The 18175-nt window shown below is 47.2% G+C and overlaps 1 protein-coding gene across 1 annotated transcript; it reads left to right on the top strand.

Annotated features, from left to right (window-relative positions):
* Positions 1-204: 204 nt before the first annotated feature.
* On the top strand, positions 205-9907 carry golga5 (golgin A5). Its single transcript, XM_060051468.1, has 13 exons — positions 205-400; positions 695-1381; positions 2419-2613; positions 3473-3692; positions 3785-3908; positions 4237-4440; positions 5883-6053; positions 6414-6542; positions 6948-7046; positions 7162-7387; positions 8051-8150; positions 8670-8733; positions 9403-9907. The coding sequence occupies exons 2-13, from the start codon at positions 703-705 to the stop codon at positions 9481-9483; spliced, it is 2292 nt and encodes a 763-aa protein (XP_059907451.1). The 5' UTR covers positions 205-400; positions 695-702; the 3' UTR covers positions 9484-9907.
* Positions 9908-18175: the final 8268 nt, after the last annotated feature.

Raw genomic sequence — 18175 nt, 5'->3', positions numbered from 1 at the left:
AATTCATATTTGACCTATTTTTAGTTTCCTGTTGAAAGTAATGCATAGACTATGCGACAGTTCTGTATAAGGGCCAAAGACTGAGCCGTCATATACGACTTTAGTGGGATCTTACTGCAAATATTGACACAGTGACTACACATAGAAAGCCTATTCAATTTAGCACCATCTCATTGGTTGATTTTTAGTCGGGCCCTGTTTGGGGCGTTCTGTTATGGGGTCCTTGCGGTAGCACTTCCTGGTCCACGTATGGGAGAGCAGATCAACAATCTCTTCTTTGACAGATGATGACACTCAGCGTCTCTTTTCTTTGAATAAACCTCTTTCCACTCACTGATGAAACCTACGGGATAGCCACACAGTCGGACCTCCCCGTTGTCTATACTGCGCGTCGTGAACGGTATGTCACTGCCTGCTTTGAACCTGGCTAGCTATGCTGTTAGCTCTGAGGCTATAGAATAGTTGACTCTAAACTGGGACTACTGTCGGGTTGTGGCGATGCAGACGGTGGTTGACATTATTGTGGATTCCTTCCACATTCGCTGACGTTGACTCATCGATTTGTAGAAGATTGATACTGTTTGTGCGTTTGTAGTAGTAGGCCTAGCTGGAATCCGTGCGACTTGCATTGGTTCGCTTGTTAGCTGTTGCAGAAAACTCACCTTAAGTCTTGGCGAAATGTGTCTTCCCTCAGGGTGAAGGATGTCTTGGTTCACTGACTTGGCCGGGAAAGCGGAAGATTTCCTGAACAAAGTGGACGCAGGAGCCGCTACTGCCCTGCAGAAGGAGAATGCCTTGGCAGCTGAATACGGAGGTGATCCGTCGCTCTCCTCCGTGTACGCCACCTCCGGGTACCGGACGGACGGTCCTGGGATGCAGCAGAACTACGAATCGCTCCACGATCCGCCAGGTTTCATCACCGCGGCAGCTGGCAACATCAAAAGAACCAACGCCCCTCTTTTCTCCAACGCAAGTATCGTCTCCTCCACCAACCCCGACACCACCACTCCCCTGGGCTCCTCCAGTGTCGGAGCGACCTCCTCCACCAACACGGGGAGAGCCTCCTCGGGCTTTGTGAGGCGCAAAAAGAGTGAGCAGGACGTGGACGACGACATGCTGTTTGACTTCCTCAACAGCTCGGACCCGCCGGCCGCCACTAGCGACCGGAAGGACGTGAGGCGAGATCTCCCGAAGGTGTCTGTCCCCGTGGTGGAGCCCCAAGCTCCGCCCTCTACCTCCACACCCATGTCCAGCGCGTTGGCCTCCGGGACCTCCACGCCCCACTCCACCCTTGGGATCTCCCGGGCGTCCAGCCTCAGCTCCTTGTCGACGCACAGCATGAAAACGTCGGAGGAGGGCCTTGCCCGGGACCCCGGCCGCGGTAGGAGCCTCTTTTAGCTGATTGGATGCTGTCTGGAGTCATGGCAGCCCATTTGGAAGCGGCTTTCTCCCTCTGGGATCTCGCTCTACGTCTCTCTCTATAGCTCTGTCTGTGTATCTCTCCCTCTCTCTCTCTCTTTCTCTTTGTCGCTTTCCATCTCTGTATCTCTCTTTATATCTTCATGTGTCTATCTCTCTTCATTGCACTCTAACTCTGTCTCTGACATCTCACTCGTCCTCTCTGCTCCTTTCCCCTCTCTACATCTCTTTAAGTCTTCATCTGTTTAGCTCTGTCTTCATCGCTCAATCTGCATCTCTCTCAATCTTCATCCGTTTATCTCGCTCACTTTCTCTTCATCGCTGCTATCGCTCTATCTCTCTTTATCGAGTGTCATCTCACCCTATCCGTCTCACTATCTCAGTGCTCCGGCTTTCATATTCACCTCACATTTACATCCAAAGCGACTTCAAGTAAATACATTTGGCAGAAGAAAGAGAAACAACAATATATCGCTGTCGGCACAGTAAGGATGTTCATAGAACAAAGTGCCAAGCACTAACAATTGCTACCTTAACCATTCCCCATATGCAGCCAAGATACTTAAGATTAGTGATATGTTGATACATCGATGTGATTGATTAATGTTCAGAGGAGGCCCAGAATATACACAAGTATATATTGCTTGTTCCCAGAGTGACTAGCTGAGCAAATTCAAATTGTGCTCTCGTGAGAACTCTGGATTTCCAGGGTAGTATCGGCTCAAGAAAATCGGTATCAGCGTATCGGTTATCGGCTAAGGCTGATTGATCGGCCCTAAAAAAATCAATATCGGTCGATCCCTCCTTAAGATGCTATATAACTGAGTTCTATAAGTGTGTACATTAAGTGCCAGGACGTACAGCATAAAGTAAGGGATTAAGAGGGGTGGATGGGGGTAAGGCCCCCCTACCTCCCCCCCACCGACATCAACATATTTATAAACTCTTATATATTCTGATCCTTTTCCTCCTTCAACCCGTCGACCTTCCTCCGCCCAGACACCCCCGACGGCTCAGACTCCGGGCTGTCGGCCCCCCAGGACTCGGGCCGACCGGAGCCCCTGTTCCCGGACGAGTCCCGGAGCCAGGAGCTGTCCAGCCTGCGCCTGGAGAACCAGCTGCTGCGCAACGAGGTGACCTCCCTCAACCAGGAGATGGCCTCGCTCATCCAGAGGGCCAAGGCCATGCAGGAGGGTAGGTCGACCGCACGGGCCCGGGGACCGGGACACACGGCTTTAGGTTTTAGGTATGGAGGCTTGTATCGCAGTATGGTCCATATCGGTGGTTCTCAAACGGGGGGACGCATACCCCTGGGGGGGGCAATTTTGAGTAGTGAAAGGGTTTCGCCTGTAAAAAAAATCGTACAGTTATAACAATAATCTGAAAGCTAGACAAAAGAGAATCGAGTAAATGGACAAGTGGTTGAAAACGTAAATCTGACAACAAGGAGGAAGGAGAATCTGTGAAAAAGAGGGCGCGTCCAGAAACGCCAAACTGTGGTCAGCTTCAGGAGGAATGTATTTGAGTGGGGTTCCCCTCTCCATGCTCTGACCCTCCCCTGGCGTTTTGCTTCTTTTGAGGGGAGACATTAGCCAACAGATGCATGAAGCCCAGGCTCATCTTCCTCACTAAACTGCCAAATAGAAAGCACATGCCTAATTAATTGTATTTATTTTTTTACAGATGTTTTGGGCCGGTGAAGGGGGTACTCAGCTTAAAAAATATCTCGGAGGCGGTACACTAGTAGAACAGTTTGAGAACCACTGGTATAGTCTATATAGGCTTCCTCCTAAATTTTTGCTTTTTGTACATTTTTAAACTTAAAAGTTGGTTGCACTTAAGAGCATCCAATAAGAGTCATCCAATGGTCAAAGGCGTTTGACTTGACCACCAGTATCGGGATTGGACAATGTCAGGTGGATTCTATAAAATCATTCTTTGTATAGATCAGTGCCTTCTTTAATACATGTTGAATTTGTGTCAATGATTGAAGTGATCATTTGTGATGATGATTCTGTCTTCACCCCCCCCCCCCCCCCCCTCGGCACACTAGATCTGAACCAGGCCCGCCTCCGCTCCGACAAGTGGAACTCGGACCAGTCCACCACGGACCGCGTGGTCCGAGAGTTCCGGTCGCAGGTTGATGACCTCACAGAAGCCCTGTCTGCCAAAGACGGCCAGCTGGCGGTCCTCAAGATCCGATTGGACGAGGCCGACCAGCTGCTGAAGAGCCGCAACTCGGCACTGGAGGCGGCGCAGAGCGAGAAGTCCCGGTAAAAGTCGGAAGGGTCTCGGGCTCGATCGTCAATGTCCCGCAGCCTACCGGACGATGGCCTTCTGACCCCGAACTCCCTCTTGGTTTCAGATTGCTGCAGGACCAATCAGAAGGCAGCAGCATGCAGTCGCAGGCCCTGGAGACACTGCAACAGGGGCTGAGGGAGGCGGAGCTAACCCTCCGGCGAGAGCAGGACAACTACAGACAGATGCAGGTAGGAGCCAATGGGAGGCCTGTGGGCATGGCCTCAGCTCTGTTTACCCAGAAAGCGCCAATATCATCCTAGTGGTTAGGGTGGTTGACTTCCAGCCGAGAGGTTCCTGGTTAGACTCCCATTGTGCTTCCCTGCTTCCACTCGTACAATACATTATTCCTCTTCCCCCCCCCCCCCCCCCCCCCTCACTTATTCTTTATTTATGTCTCGGAGAACCTCATCGCAACCCACTGCTCCTCTTTCTTTCTTTCTTTCTTTCTTTCTTTCTTTCTTTCTTTCTCCCAACCCTCCCCCCCTCTCTCTCTCTCTCTCTCTCTCCCTCCCCCAGAGCGAGGCCGCGGTGCGTCTCTCCAGGGCGGAGGCCGAGCGGCAGACTCTGGCGGAGACGGTGACGGCGGCGGAGCGGCGGGCGGCCGAGGAGCGGCGCCGCGCCGACGACCTGCAGCAGCAGACGAGGAGCGCCCGGGCCGCCGCCGAGCTGGGCCGGCAGGAGCTGCAGGACTACAAGCACAAGGCCTCGCGCATCCTGCAGGTCAGTGGGCCGTCCTGCAGGTCAGTGGGCCGTCCTGTAGGTCAGTGGGCCGTCCTATTGGTCAGTGGGCCGTCCTATAGGTCAGTGGGCCGTCCTATTGGTCAGTGGGCCGTCCTATTGGTCAGTGGGCTGTCCTATTGGTCAGTGGGCCGTCCTATAGGACAGTGGGCCGTCATATTGGTCAGTGGGCCGTCCTATAGGTCAGTGGGCCGTCCTATTGGTCAGTGGGCCGTCCTATAGGTCAGTGGGCCGTCCTATAGGTCAGTGGGCCGTCCTATTGGTCAGTGGGCCGTCCTATTGGACAGTGGGCCGTCCTATTGGACCGTGGGCCGTCCTATTGGACAGTGGGCCGTCCTAGAGGTCAGTGGGCCGTCCTATTGGACAGTGGGCCGTCCTAGAGGTCAGTGGGCCGTCCTATTGGTCAGTGGGCCGTCCTATTGGTCAGTGGGCCGTCCTATTGGTCAGTGGGCCGTCCTATAGGTCAGTGGGCCGTCCTATTGGACAGTGGGCCGTCCTATTGGTCAGTGGGCCGTCCTATAGGCCAGTGGGCCGTCCTATTGGTCAGTGGGCCGTCCTATAGGTCAGTGGGCCGTCCTATTGGTCAGTGGGCCGACCTATTGGTCAGTGGGCCGACCTATTGGTCAGTGGGCCGTCCTATTGGTCAGTGGGCCGTCCTATTGGACAGTGGGCCGTCCTATTGGACAGTGGGCCGTCCTATTGGACAGTGGGCCGTCCTAGAGGTCAGTGGGCCGTCCTAGAGGTCAGTGGGCCGTCCTAGAGGTCAGTGGGCCTACCTATTGGACAGTGGGCCGTCCTATTGGACAGTGGGCCGTCCTAGAGGTCAGTGGGCCGTCCTATTGGACAGTGGGCCGTCCTAGAGGACAGTGGGCCGTCCTATTGGTCAGTGGGCCGTCCTATTGGTCAGTGGGCCGTCCTATAGAACAGTGGGCCGTCCTATTGGTCAGTGGGCCGTCCTAGAGGACAGTGGGCCGTCCTATTGGTCAGTGGGCCGTCCTATTGGTCAGTGGGCCGTCCTATTGGTCAGTGGGCCGTCCTAGAGGACAGTGGGCCGTCCTATTGGTCAGTGGGCCGTCCTAGAGGTCAGTGGGCCGTCCTATAGGTCAGTGGGCCGTCCTATAGGTCAGTGGTCCCGGGTGATGTCATCTTGGGGCGGCATGTGGATCAGGAGGTAGAGCGGGTTGGCTGGTCACCGGAAGGTAGCTAGTTCGATCCCCGGCTTCTCTTAGCTGAGTGTGGAGCTGTCCCTGAACCAGAAGCTGGTCTCCAGCCTCACTCCCTCTCCTCTATCCCCCCCCCCCCCCCCCCAGTCCAAGGAGAAGCTCCAGCCTCACTCCCTCTCCTCTGTCTCCCCCCCCCCCCCCCCAGTCCAAGGAGAAGCTCCAGCCTCACTCCCTCTCCTCTGTCTCCCCCCCCCCCCCCAGTCCAAGGAGAAGCTCATCTCCAGCCTGAAGGAGGGCTCGGGGCTGGACGCCCTGGACAGCGGCCGGGGCGCGGTCCTGGAGCTGGAGGAGATGCGCCACGAGAAGGAGCTCCAGAAGGAGGAGGTGCAGAGGCTGCAGGGCCAGGTCCACGCGCTGCGGGCCGAGGTCCAGGTGAGCGGGGCCCCCTTTGGGCCCCCACATCAGAGGGGGTCTGGGAACGTCTGGGTGAGAAGGCGGTTGGTTCAACTACTGACTACCATGGGGCTCATGAGCAAGAAAAGGGGCTCACTAAAGACTCACATTTAAATGTAGCCACAGCGCCACCTCTGGTCAGGCAAGGCCATTGCAGCTGATATTTAGGATGGGTAAAACCGCATCTGAATTAAGGCGATAATATAAACAAAAACAAGAAATTGCAAAGAACAACAAAAGAAAAACATCTACATATCCTGAGCAGCGTCAGTTAAATGTACACAGAACATGGCCTCACTTTGTAGGATTTCTGAAAGACAACCGTGCCACTACCCTTAGGAGCTGGAGAGCCAGGCCATGAGCGAGGTGGAGACGTGGAGGCAGCAGCAGATGGAGCTCCAGGACCAGCAGGCCATGCAGATCAGAGCCAAGCAGGAGGCAGAGGCCGAGCTGGACCGACACAAACAGGTGGGGGAGGAGCACCAAGCTAACGCTAACCGCATTAAAATAGGTGGGAGACAGTCAGATACACCAAGCTAACCTCATTAAACCAGTGGGAGACAGAGCTACACCAAGCTAACGCTAACCTCATTAAACCAGTGGGAGACCGAGCTACACCAAGCTAACGCTAACCTCATTAAACCAGTGGGAGACAGAGCTACACCAAGCTAACGCTAACCTCATTAAAACAGGTGGGAGACAGATACACCAAGCTAATGCTAGGACAGGGGCAGGGGCAGGGGCAGCACATGTCCGGGATAGGTTCGATTTACCAGACGTATTTTATCATATTATTTATTTTATGGCTCGATATCCAGATTTCTGTTCCACTTTAGTCTTTTTTCAATACCAATGTTCTATTTGTGTCCTCAGGAGCTGCAGTACCTGGAGGAGGAGAGTCACCGCACCAAAGCCAGCCTGCAGAGCCGGATCAAAGACCGGGAGGACGAGATCCAGAAGCTGAGGAACCAGGTAGACCCCCTCACCTCCTCACCTCCTCGCCTTCGTCCCCCCGCTGCACCTCAGCTCTCTTTACCAACGCCCCCCCTCCCCCCTGACCTGTCACTCATCCCTTGGTCCCGGCCAGCTGACCAATAAGGCTCTGAGCAGCAGCAGCCAGGTGGAGCTGGAGAGCCGTCTGCACCAGCTGACGGAGACGCTGATCCAGAAGCAGACCATGCTGGAGGCGCTGGGCACGGAGAAGAGCTCCCTGGCCTTCCAGCTGGAGAGGCTGGAGCAGCAGCTGAAGAGCGCCCAGGGAGGGGCTCCGAGCGGCGGGCAGGCCATCCACATGGGCAGCCTGGAGGGAGCAGGTAGGAGGGGAGGAGTTGAGGGGCAACCCCACGTTGGAAATGTAACAGGGTAACACCGCCACCCGCTGGTGAACACGGGTTACTGCAGTTGGTTTCATTTATTTTTTAGATATCTGAATTGTTCCTGATAATGATCACATTTAACCTTTTAGGTTCATGAACTGCCTGACATAATTATCAAAATCTGGATACCATTTAAAACCCCTATTTTGCCGTATTCCAGAAAGAGTATTGCAGTATTCGTAAATTCTTCCTGTGTACCTGCAAACATGTGGCTCAGGAGGTAGAGAGATTTGGCTGGACACCGGAAGGCTGCTAGTTCGATCCCCGGCTCCTCCTAGCCGAGGGTCGAGGTGTCCCTGAGCAACACACTCACCCCGACTGCTCTCGACCAGCCGGCTGTCACCGTACATGGTTGACCCCGCCATCGGTGTGTGAATGTGTATGAATGAACGGGTGAATGTTGGGAAATATTGTTAAGTATAGTGGCCACTGGTTAGAAAAAGCGCTGGATAGATGCACTCCATTGACCATTGTGTGTGTGTGTGTGTGTGTGTGTGTGTGTGTGTGTGTGTGTGTGTGTGTGTGTGTGTGTGTGTGTGTGTGTGTGTGTGTGTGTGTGTGTGTGTGTGTGTGTGTGTGTGTGTGTGTGTGGTCCTCCAGGGGCGCGACAGAGGGCCACGCCCGTGCTCTTCAGCGACCAGGACAGCCCCGGCATGTACGGCCAGGTGCGCAAGGCGGCCAGCACCATCGACCGCTTCAGGTCAGTCTGCGCTGCTCGGCGCGTCCCCCGACACCGTGTCCCTAGGACGGGTCACTCCCGGTTTCTGGTGGTGTGTTCCAGATGCCTCGGACACCAGCCTTCCGAGTTGCACGTGGGGAAATCTCCCAGCTTTCTTGCGGCATTTCACGGAGGCACAAAAAATGGCTGCGCCCGTAAAGAGATTTATTCGTACCACGTTGGTCATTTTGATATATTTATTTTAAATGGTCTTACACACTTGATTACTTTTTTTCCGGTCACCAATTTATGCATCGCACGGTCTTGCTGTGCGTACAACACATTGTAAAGTTTGTTGTTTGTTTTCGAGCTTGTTTGCTAAAGAGGCTAATGTAGCTAACAATAACATCGACTAGCCAATGACATGAGACAATCACAAAGAAGAACGGGAACGCTATGAGTGCTACGAGACAGAAAATTACGTCACAAGTACAAGCTGGAAGGCTGGTGTCCGAGGCATCTGGAACGATCCATAATGCTGGGCCCGTGTTCTTGTTTCAGCATCAGACTGGGGATCTTCCTGCGACGCTACCCCATCGCCAGAGTGTTTGTTATCTTGTACATCGTGAGTATCTCTGACTCTTGTACATCGCGACAGGGTTTAAACTGCCGAGCCATGAGAATATTTTTTTTAAATGCAACCAAAATGTGTGCTTTCTGTGATATGTGTATAACTCACACATTTGTTGTCGGGCGGCGTGTGGCTCAAGAGGTAGAGCGGGCTGGCTGGTAACCGATGGGTTTCTAGTTCCATCTCTCGGGCTTCCCGGTGTCTAGGAGTCCCTGAGCAAGGCACCTCTCCCTGACTGCTCCCGACGAGCTGGCTGTCATGGTCGACGCCGCCGTCGGTGTGTGAACGTGACGTGCACCTGAATGGGTGAATGTTGGGTCATGTTGTAAAGCGCTTTGAGTGGCCACTGGTCAGAAATGCGTGATATAAATGCAGCAACAGGATGTGGGGCTGCTGTCAATGTCCTCACACAGGCTCAATGAAGTATTGTAAATGTTTGTTAGTTTTGGCGACCACTCCGGGATCTGTTGAAGCTCCAGCAGTGGTGCAGAGAGAACGGAGCATTCGATTCAGTTAGCACCTTTCTCATACGTTTTGATTCAAAGTAGCCTATACTTCATACATAGCAACGCACATAAAACCAGGATAGCAATGAACAACACGCCAGAGCTAACACAGAGAGGGCCCCCAGCTCACCGCGTGGACTTCCTGTTCCTCCCGCAGGGTCTCCTGCACCTGTGGGTGATGATAGTCCTGCTGACGTACACGCCGGAGATGCACACAGACCACCCGGGGGGCAGATGAGGACCCCCCCCCGCCCGTCCGTCGACGTCGGGAACGGTTACCCTCGACGGAACGAAAGACAAACAATGAGGCTCGCTGCCGGACGACGGTTCAACGACTCTCACTAGGAACCAAACTCTTCCTGTTTTTGCACAGAAACGCCATGGTTACAGACTTCCACTGACTGCCCTTCTTCATCATCATCATCATTATTATTATTATTATTATTATTAATATCGGTTTCCCAATCTGGAGATTCCTGGTGAGTGGCATGAGGTTTTAAACGAACGCTGCGGAGGGGTGGGCGCTGGCGAGGCATTAAATCAACGCTGATTATTTCGATATCGTACAGCACTTCTTCATCTCCCTTCTGACACGTTTTTCCTGAGATTATATGACAATATGTTTAAAAACAAAAGGCTTTTAATAAACATCTGAAAAAGAAGATCCTGAATGTTGTTCAGTTGGAGGCTGAGGAATCCCAATGCTATTTTTTTTATCTTTCATAGAACTATTATTTCTTTAGGAAATAATATATTTTATAATCCCATTGACTAGCAATGTAAAATAATATATATTTCAAAGTAGAATATCTTTAGTTTAAAATATGAAAAATATTTGAATAGAAGAGCACGATTCCAAGCTAATCTGAACATTTTAAAATTAGTCTTGAGTCTCTAGTTGAAACAATGTGCAATGAGTAGGCTCCCAAAGTTTGTGGAGAATATAAAGAGAATAAAACTTAAAAACAGTTGAGCGCTGCATGCAGCACTCACCTATTAAGGAGATTTTAAATGTAATTGTGATTTATCTATGAGCCAAGGTTAATCCTGATGAAACAAAAGCATACTACTCCAAAATTGTTAAATTATTGTTCACCAGAGTGGTCATGGAATCCTATTGTTATGGCGTTAGTTTGACACAAGAGGGCCCCATCGAGCTGGTATGGAGAAATGCACACAGTGCTTTCACTGGAATCTCCAGAGACTCTTCTGAAAACCTCAACCCTACATTTCCACTGACTTTCTGCCATCAAGAGACACAGGTGCACATCTGCTCAAATAAACTGGATGCCATTTGAATAGCTACAGTTCACTGCTGACAGCATACGTTTAAAGATCCAAGACAGACATCATTAATATGTTACTGTTTCCACCACTCGGTATGATAGGGTTCCTATGTATTGGAGGGAGATACTGAATGTCTTTTGAGATGAAAATGTTCATGTTTTTAAGGTTATATCTGCAGAAACCTGGACATCTCTCTGAACTTCTATTACACTCTGAGAGTCTCGCCTCCTCTCTCCCTCCCTCTCTCCCCCTCTACCTGTCTCTCTCCTCCCTCCCTCCCTCCCTCTCTCCCTCCGTCTCCCTTTCCCCCTCTCTCCCTCTCCCCCTCGACCTGTCTCTTTCCCCCTCCCGCTCTCTCCCTCCCTCTCCTCCTTTGTCTCTCTCCCTCCCTCTCTCCTTCCCTCACCCCCTCTCTGTCCGTGTGTCTATCTGTCTCTCTCTGTCTCTGTCCCTCTTACTCTCTCTCCCCCTCTCCCTCTCACACTCCATCCCTCCCTCCCTCCCCCTCCCTCTCCAGTCAGTGGGCCAGTCCTATAGGTCAGTGGATCGTCCTATTGGTCAGTGGGCCGTCCTATAGGTCAGTGGGCCGTCCTATAGGTCAGTGGGCCGTCCTATAGGTCAGTGGGCCGTCCTATAGGTCAGTGGTCCCGGGTGATGTCATCTTGGGGCGGCATGTGGATCAGGAGGTAGAGCGGGTTGGCTGGTCACCGGAAGGTAGCTAGTTCGATCACCGGCACCTCGAGTGTGGAGGTGTCCCTGAACCGAGAAGGGTCCAGCTGCAGGCTTGGGCGTTTCCGTCATGACACAAGAACGCCCTTTAGGCGTTCCTGGTAGCGTTTCATCAACCAATCACGAGGTGTTTCGAAAGGCATAGGCCTACTGGGTTTCGCAAGGCATACTGCGAAGCACAGTCGCAAGGCATACTATGCTTTCCTTCCTTAATGGCAATTTTACCTCTCTCGTTAGATTTAGCAATCATGGAGCCCCCACTTGGCTAACGTTAGTTCTATGCTACCCGTACTTGAAACTGCTGTTTGAGAAAATCTAACTAGCGTATGTTTCGGATGTTGACAGCCGTGCGAAGAAGAAGGGGTTCAGTGTTGACGGTGAAAGTTAGGCCGGTTTATAGGCTATAAACCGGCCTAACTTTCACCGTCAACACCAAAAATCTGACAAAATCTTCACTCTGCTATAAATTCTAGCAGAGTTTCCGTTGTCGGTTATTACCGGTCATTGACCGGAAAAAAATGAGGAGGATCAACAATTCTAATGTCCCCGGTCATTCATTGAAATAATATACGAAAATAAAAAGGCATAGAATAAAACACTGCATTGCCACTAAACAGTAGTGCCAATCGGCCGTACTGATGTGTACACCAAAGACTATTCCTGATACTCCTCTGCCCCGCTATGTTCGCTCTGGCTGTGGTCGCTCCGCACTGTTTCGGCCCGTGGCAAAGCGAGTCATCCTCGCTGCTGTCCAAGGCATTTTGAGACGCAGCATTTATTTAATGGTCATATGACCTAGTGCGGAAAAAATTTAGATGAAAAAGCGTGAGGGGAGCGGTGGTGCGCTAAACTTGTTCTGTGAGCAGCTGGATGTGAACCATGGTGTGAACACAACGATCGATTTTCGACTGTGCACGCATGCACTGGTGTAATTGAGCTGCGCTGCTATATATCTTTTTTATCAATGTAGCGAGTTGCGAGTCTAGTGCAGGCTGAGGTTTTTTTTTCCAGCACCCCCTGCGGAGAATACGTTCCCGCGGCTATGCTAGTGTTTTACCTACGGATATGAATTTATTTACGGACAAAAGATAGGGGAGCGTATGATAATGGCCGTTTTTAGGAGACCGGTACTTTGGAACATGAGGATCGACATATACAGAGATAAAAACAAAACCAACCAGTCTTGGAAAGAGATCGGTGAGGAGTTTGGCCTGCCAGGTACTCACATGTTTTGTGAAAAACATAAAAACTTTCATACGGTATCTCCGTAAAACGACGGCGAAAGTTAAATTTTTTGAACGTATATTACGGACATACCGGACAGAAATTTTACGGAGGGGAGGAGTCTCGGAGGAAAAACGGACATTACGGAGAATCACATAGGAATGAATGGACTTTCGGTCGGAGACGGTTGGATCGCATACGAGAATGTATGTATGTGGAAACGAGGCGTCACCCTGGGTTCACACCAAAAGATGCAAAAAGATGCCGCGCAGCACGATCCCATTCAAAATGAATGTAGAGACGAGATATTTCAACTTTTCTGCAGCAAACGCGTGATGACGGCCAATCAGCGTTCAACAGCGTTGCCAAAGCTGTGTTTTGCGTCCCCTTAAAAGCTGCATCCATATATGCATGGCATGCCGGGCAGGCCATGCCATGCATATATGGAAAAAAAGTTTTGCTGCGCCGCAAAACTTTTGCTGCGCTGCAAAACTTGATTTGCCGGCCGCAAAACCTCGGCGACAACGCGTACGGGCAGCAAATGCATTTTTTGTTGTGAACGCAGGGTTATGTTTTTTTTCATGACGACCATTAAAAAACAACAGTGTTACCCCTTATGTTTTTTGTCATGACGACCAATAAAAAACGACAGTGTTACCCCTGAGGCGAAGACAATACACAATAATCAATCATCAATAAAGAGGATATACATGGCATTAAAATGTATGTGTGTATTTATATTATTTCCCTCATGTTTTTTTTCATAACGACCAATAAAATACGACAGTGTTACCCCTTATATTTTATTTGAAAAAGACAACAGTGTTACCCCTCATGTTTTTTTTCATGATGACCAATAAAAAACAAGAGTGTTACCCCTTAGGTTTTTTTTCATGATGACCAATAAAAAACGACAGTGTTACCCCTTATGTTTTTTTTCATGTCGACGAATATAAAACAACGGTGTTACTCCTTTTGGTTTTTTTCATGACGACGAATAAAAAACGACAGTGTTACCCCCTATGTTTTTTTCCATGACGACGAATAAAAAACGACAGTGTTACCCCTTATGTTTTTTTTCATGACGACGAATAAAAAACAACAGTGTTTTTTATGTTTTTTTTCATGATGACCAATAAAAAACAACAGTGTCACCCCTAACGTTTTTTTTCATGATGTCCAATAAAAAACGACAGTGTTACCCCTTATGTTTTTTTTCATGACGACAAATAAAAAACAACAGTGTTACCCCTTATGTTTTTTTTCATGACGACCAATAAAAAACAACAGTGTTACCCCTTATGTTTTTTTTCATGACGACCAATAAAAAACGACAGTGCTACCCCTTATGTTTTTTTTCATGACAACGAATAATAAACAGTGTTACCCCTTATGTTTTTTTTCATGACGACGAATAATAAACGACAGTGTTACCCCTTATGTTTTTTTTCATGACGACCAATAAAAAACGACAGTTACCCTATGTTTTTTTTTATGAGGACCAAAGAAAAAAACAACAGTGCCACCCCCTATCTTTCATTTGATAAATATCGACAGTGTTTCCCCTTATATTTAATTCATGACGGCCGATAAAAAACGACAGTTACCCCTAATGTTTTTTCCATGTTGACCTATAAATAACTACAATGGCACCCCTGTCGAGCGTTTTTGCAGGGATGCGAACATGAGCTGTTAAGAGTGATAACCTCCGAACTTAACAATGCACCAACAAGACACCTGATAATTTCATCACAAAGGTTACACTTGACTTTATAAATCGTATAAAATAGAGATAAGAGTCGTCCGACAGAAGACATCAACCGGACTTCAACCCCGGTCTCCAGGGCATTAGGCAGAGTGCACTCCAGTGCACCACTGAGACGTAGACAATACACAATAATCAATCATCAATAAAGAGGATATACATGACATTAAAATGTATGTGTGTATTTCTATTATTTCCCTTATGTTTTTTTTCATGACGACCAGTAAAAACGAGCGTTACCCCTTATATTTTATTTGACAAAGACAACAGTGTTACCCTTTGTTTTTTTTCATGATCACCAATAAAAAACAACAGTGTTACCCCTTATGTTTTTTTTCATGATGACCAATAAAAAACAACAGTGTTACCCATTATGTTTTTTTTCACGATGACGAATAAAAAACAACAGTGTTACCCCTTATGTTTTTTTTCATGACGACCAATCAAAAACAACTGTGTTAACCCTCATGTTTTTTTTCATGACGACCAATAATAAACAACAGTGTTACCCCTTATTTTTTTTTTCATGATGACCAAGCACCCCCTGCGGAGAATACGTTCCCGCTGCTATGCTAGTGTTTTACCTACGGATATGAATTTATTTACGGACAAAAGATAGGGGAGCGTATGATAATGGCCGTTTTTAGGAGACCGGTACTTTGGAACATGAGGATCGACATATACAGAGATAAAAACAAAACCAACCAGTCTTGGAAAGAGATCGGTGAGGAGTTTGGCCTGCCAGGTACTCACATGTTTTGTGAAAAACATAAAAACTTTCATACGGTATCTCCGTAAAACGACGGCGAAAGTTAAATTTTTTGAACGTATATTACGGACATACCGGACAGAAATTTTACGGAGGGGAGGAGTCTCGGAGGAAAAACGGACATTACGGAGAATCACATAGGAATGAATGGACTTTCGGTCGGAGACGGTTGGATCGCATACGAGAATGTATGTATGTGGAAACGAGGCGTCACCCTGGGTTCACACCAAAAGATGCAAAAAGATGCCGCGCAGCACGATCCCATTCAAAATGAATGTAGAGACGAGATATTTCAACTTTTCTGCAGCAAACGCGTGATGACGGCCAATCAGCGTTCAACAGCGTTGCCAAAGCTGTGTTTTGCGTCCCCTTAAAAGCTGCATCCATATATGCATGGCATGCCGGGCAGGCCATGCCATGCATATATGGAAAAAAAGTTTTGCTGCGCCGCAAAACTTTTGCTGCGCTGCAAAACTTGATTTGCCGGCCGCAAAACCTCGGCGACAACGCGTACGGGCAGCAAATGCATTTTTTGTTGTGAACGCAGGGTTATGTTTTTTTTCATGACGACCATTAAAAAACAACAGTGTTACCCCTTATGTTTTTTGTCATGACGACCAATAAAAAACGACAGTGTTACCCCTGAGGCGAAGACAATACACAATAATCAATCATCAATAAAGAGGATATACATGGCATTAAAATGTATGTGTGTATTTATATTATTTCCCTCATGTTTTTTTTCATAACGACCAATAAAATACGACAGTGTTACCCCTTATATTTTATTTGAAAAAGACAACAGTGTTACCCCTCATGTTTTTTTTCATGATGACCAATAAAAAACAAGAGTGTTACCCCTTAGGTTTTTTTTCATGATGACCAATAAAAAACGACAGTGTTACCCCTTATGTTTTTTTTCATGTCGACGAATATAAAACAACGGTGTTACTCCTTTTGGTTTTTTTCATGACGACGAATAAAAAACGACAGTGTTACCCCCTATGTTTTTTTCCATGACGACGAATAAAAAACGACAGTGTTACCCCTTATGTTTTTTTTCATGACGACGAATAAAAAACAACAGTGTTTTTTATGTTTTTTTTCATGATGACCAATAAAAAACAACAGTGTCACCCCTAACGTTTTTTTTCATGATGTCCAATAAAAAACGACAGTGTTACCCCTTATGTTTTTTTTCATGACGACAAATAAAAAACAACAGTGTTACCCCTTATGTTTTTTTTCATGACGACCAATAAAAAACAACAGTGTTACCCCTTATGTTTTTTTTCATGACGACCAATAAAAAACGACAGTGCTACCCCTTATGTTTTTTTTCATGACAACGAATAATAAACAGTGTTACCCCTTATGTTTTTTTTCATGACGACGAATAATAAACGACAGTGTTACCCCTTATGTTTTTTTTCATGACGACCAATAAAAAACGACAGTTACCCTATGTTTTTTTTTATGAGGACCAAAGAAAAAAACAACAGTGCCACCCCCTATCTTTCATTTGATAAATATCGACAGTGTTTCCCCTTATATTTAATTCATGACGGCCGATAAAAAACGACAGTTACCCCTAATGTTTTTTCCATGTTGACCTATAAATAACTACAATGGCACCCCTGTCGAGCGTTTTTGCAGGGATGCGAACATGAGCTGTTAAGAGTGATAACCTCCGAACTTAACAATGCACCAACAAGACACCTGATAATTTCATCACAAAGGTTACACTTGACTTTATAAATCGTATAAAATAGAGATAAGAGTCGTCCGACAGAAGACATCAACCGGACTTCAACCCCGGTCTCCAGGGCATTAGGCAGAGTGCACTCCAGTGCACCACTGAGACGTAGACAATACACAATAATCAATCATCAATAAAGAGGATATACATGACATTAAAATGTATGTGTGTATTTCTATTATTTCCCTTATGTTTTTTTTCATGACGACCAGTAAAAACGAGCGTTACCCCTTATATTTTATTTGACAAAGACAACAGTGTTACCCTTTGTTTTTTTTCATGATCACCAATAAAAAACAACAGTGTTACCCCTTATGTTTTTTTTCATGATGACCAATAAAAAACAACAGTGTTACCCATTATGTTTTTTTTCACGATGACGAATAAAAAACAACAGTGTTACCCCTTATGTTTTTTTTCATGACGACCAATCAAAAACAACTGTGTTAACCCTCATGTTTTTTTTCATGACGACCAATAATAAACAACAGTGTTACCCCTTATTTTTTTTTTCATGATGACCAATAAAAAACAAGAGTGTTATCCCTTAGGTTTTTCTTCATGATGACCAATAAAAAACGACAGTGTTACCCCTTATGTTTTTTTTAATGACGACGAATATAAAACAACGGTGTTACCCCTTGTTTTATATTCGTCGTCATGAAAAAAAACATAACGGTGTTACCCCTTATGTTTTTTTTCATGATGACCAATGAAAAACAACACTGTTACCCCTTATGTTTTTTTTCATGATGACCAATAAAAAACAACAGTGTAACCCCTTATGGTTTTTTTCATGACGACCAATAAAAAACAACAGTGTTACCCCTTATGTTTTTTTTCATGATGACCAATGAAAAACAACAGTGTTACCCCTTATGTTTTTTTTCATGACGACCAATAAAAAACAACAGTGTTACCCCTTATGTTTTTTTTCATGATGACCAATAAAAAACAACAGTGTAACCCCTTATGTTTTTTTTCATGACGACCAATAAAAAACAACAGTGTTACCCCTTATGTTTTTTTTCATGACGACCAATAAAAAACGACAGTGTTACCCTATGTTTTTTTTTATGAGGACCAAAGAAAAATACAACAGTGCCACCCCCTATCTTTCATTTGATCAATATCAACAGTGTTTCCCCTTATATTTAATTCATGACGGCCGATAAAAAACGACAGTTACCCCTAATGTTTTTTCCATGTTGACCAATAAATAACTACAATGGCACCCCTGTCGAACGTTTTTGCAGGGATGCGAACATGGGCTGTTAAGAGTGATAACCTCCGAACTTAACAATGCACCAACAAGACACCTAATAATTTCATCACAAAGGTTACACTTGACTTTATAAATCGTATAAAATAGAGATAGGAGTCGTCCGACAGAAGAC

The sequence above is a fragment of the Gadus macrocephalus genome, chromosome 5 (genome assembly GCF_031168955.1).
Source record: "Gadus macrocephalus chromosome 5, ASM3116895v1".
NCBI lineage: Eukaryota > Metazoa > Chordata > Actinopteri > Gadiformes > Gadidae > Gadus > Gadus macrocephalus.
Note: the sequence above shows the minus strand (reverse complement) of the source record. Positions and strands in the feature narration are given on the sequence as shown.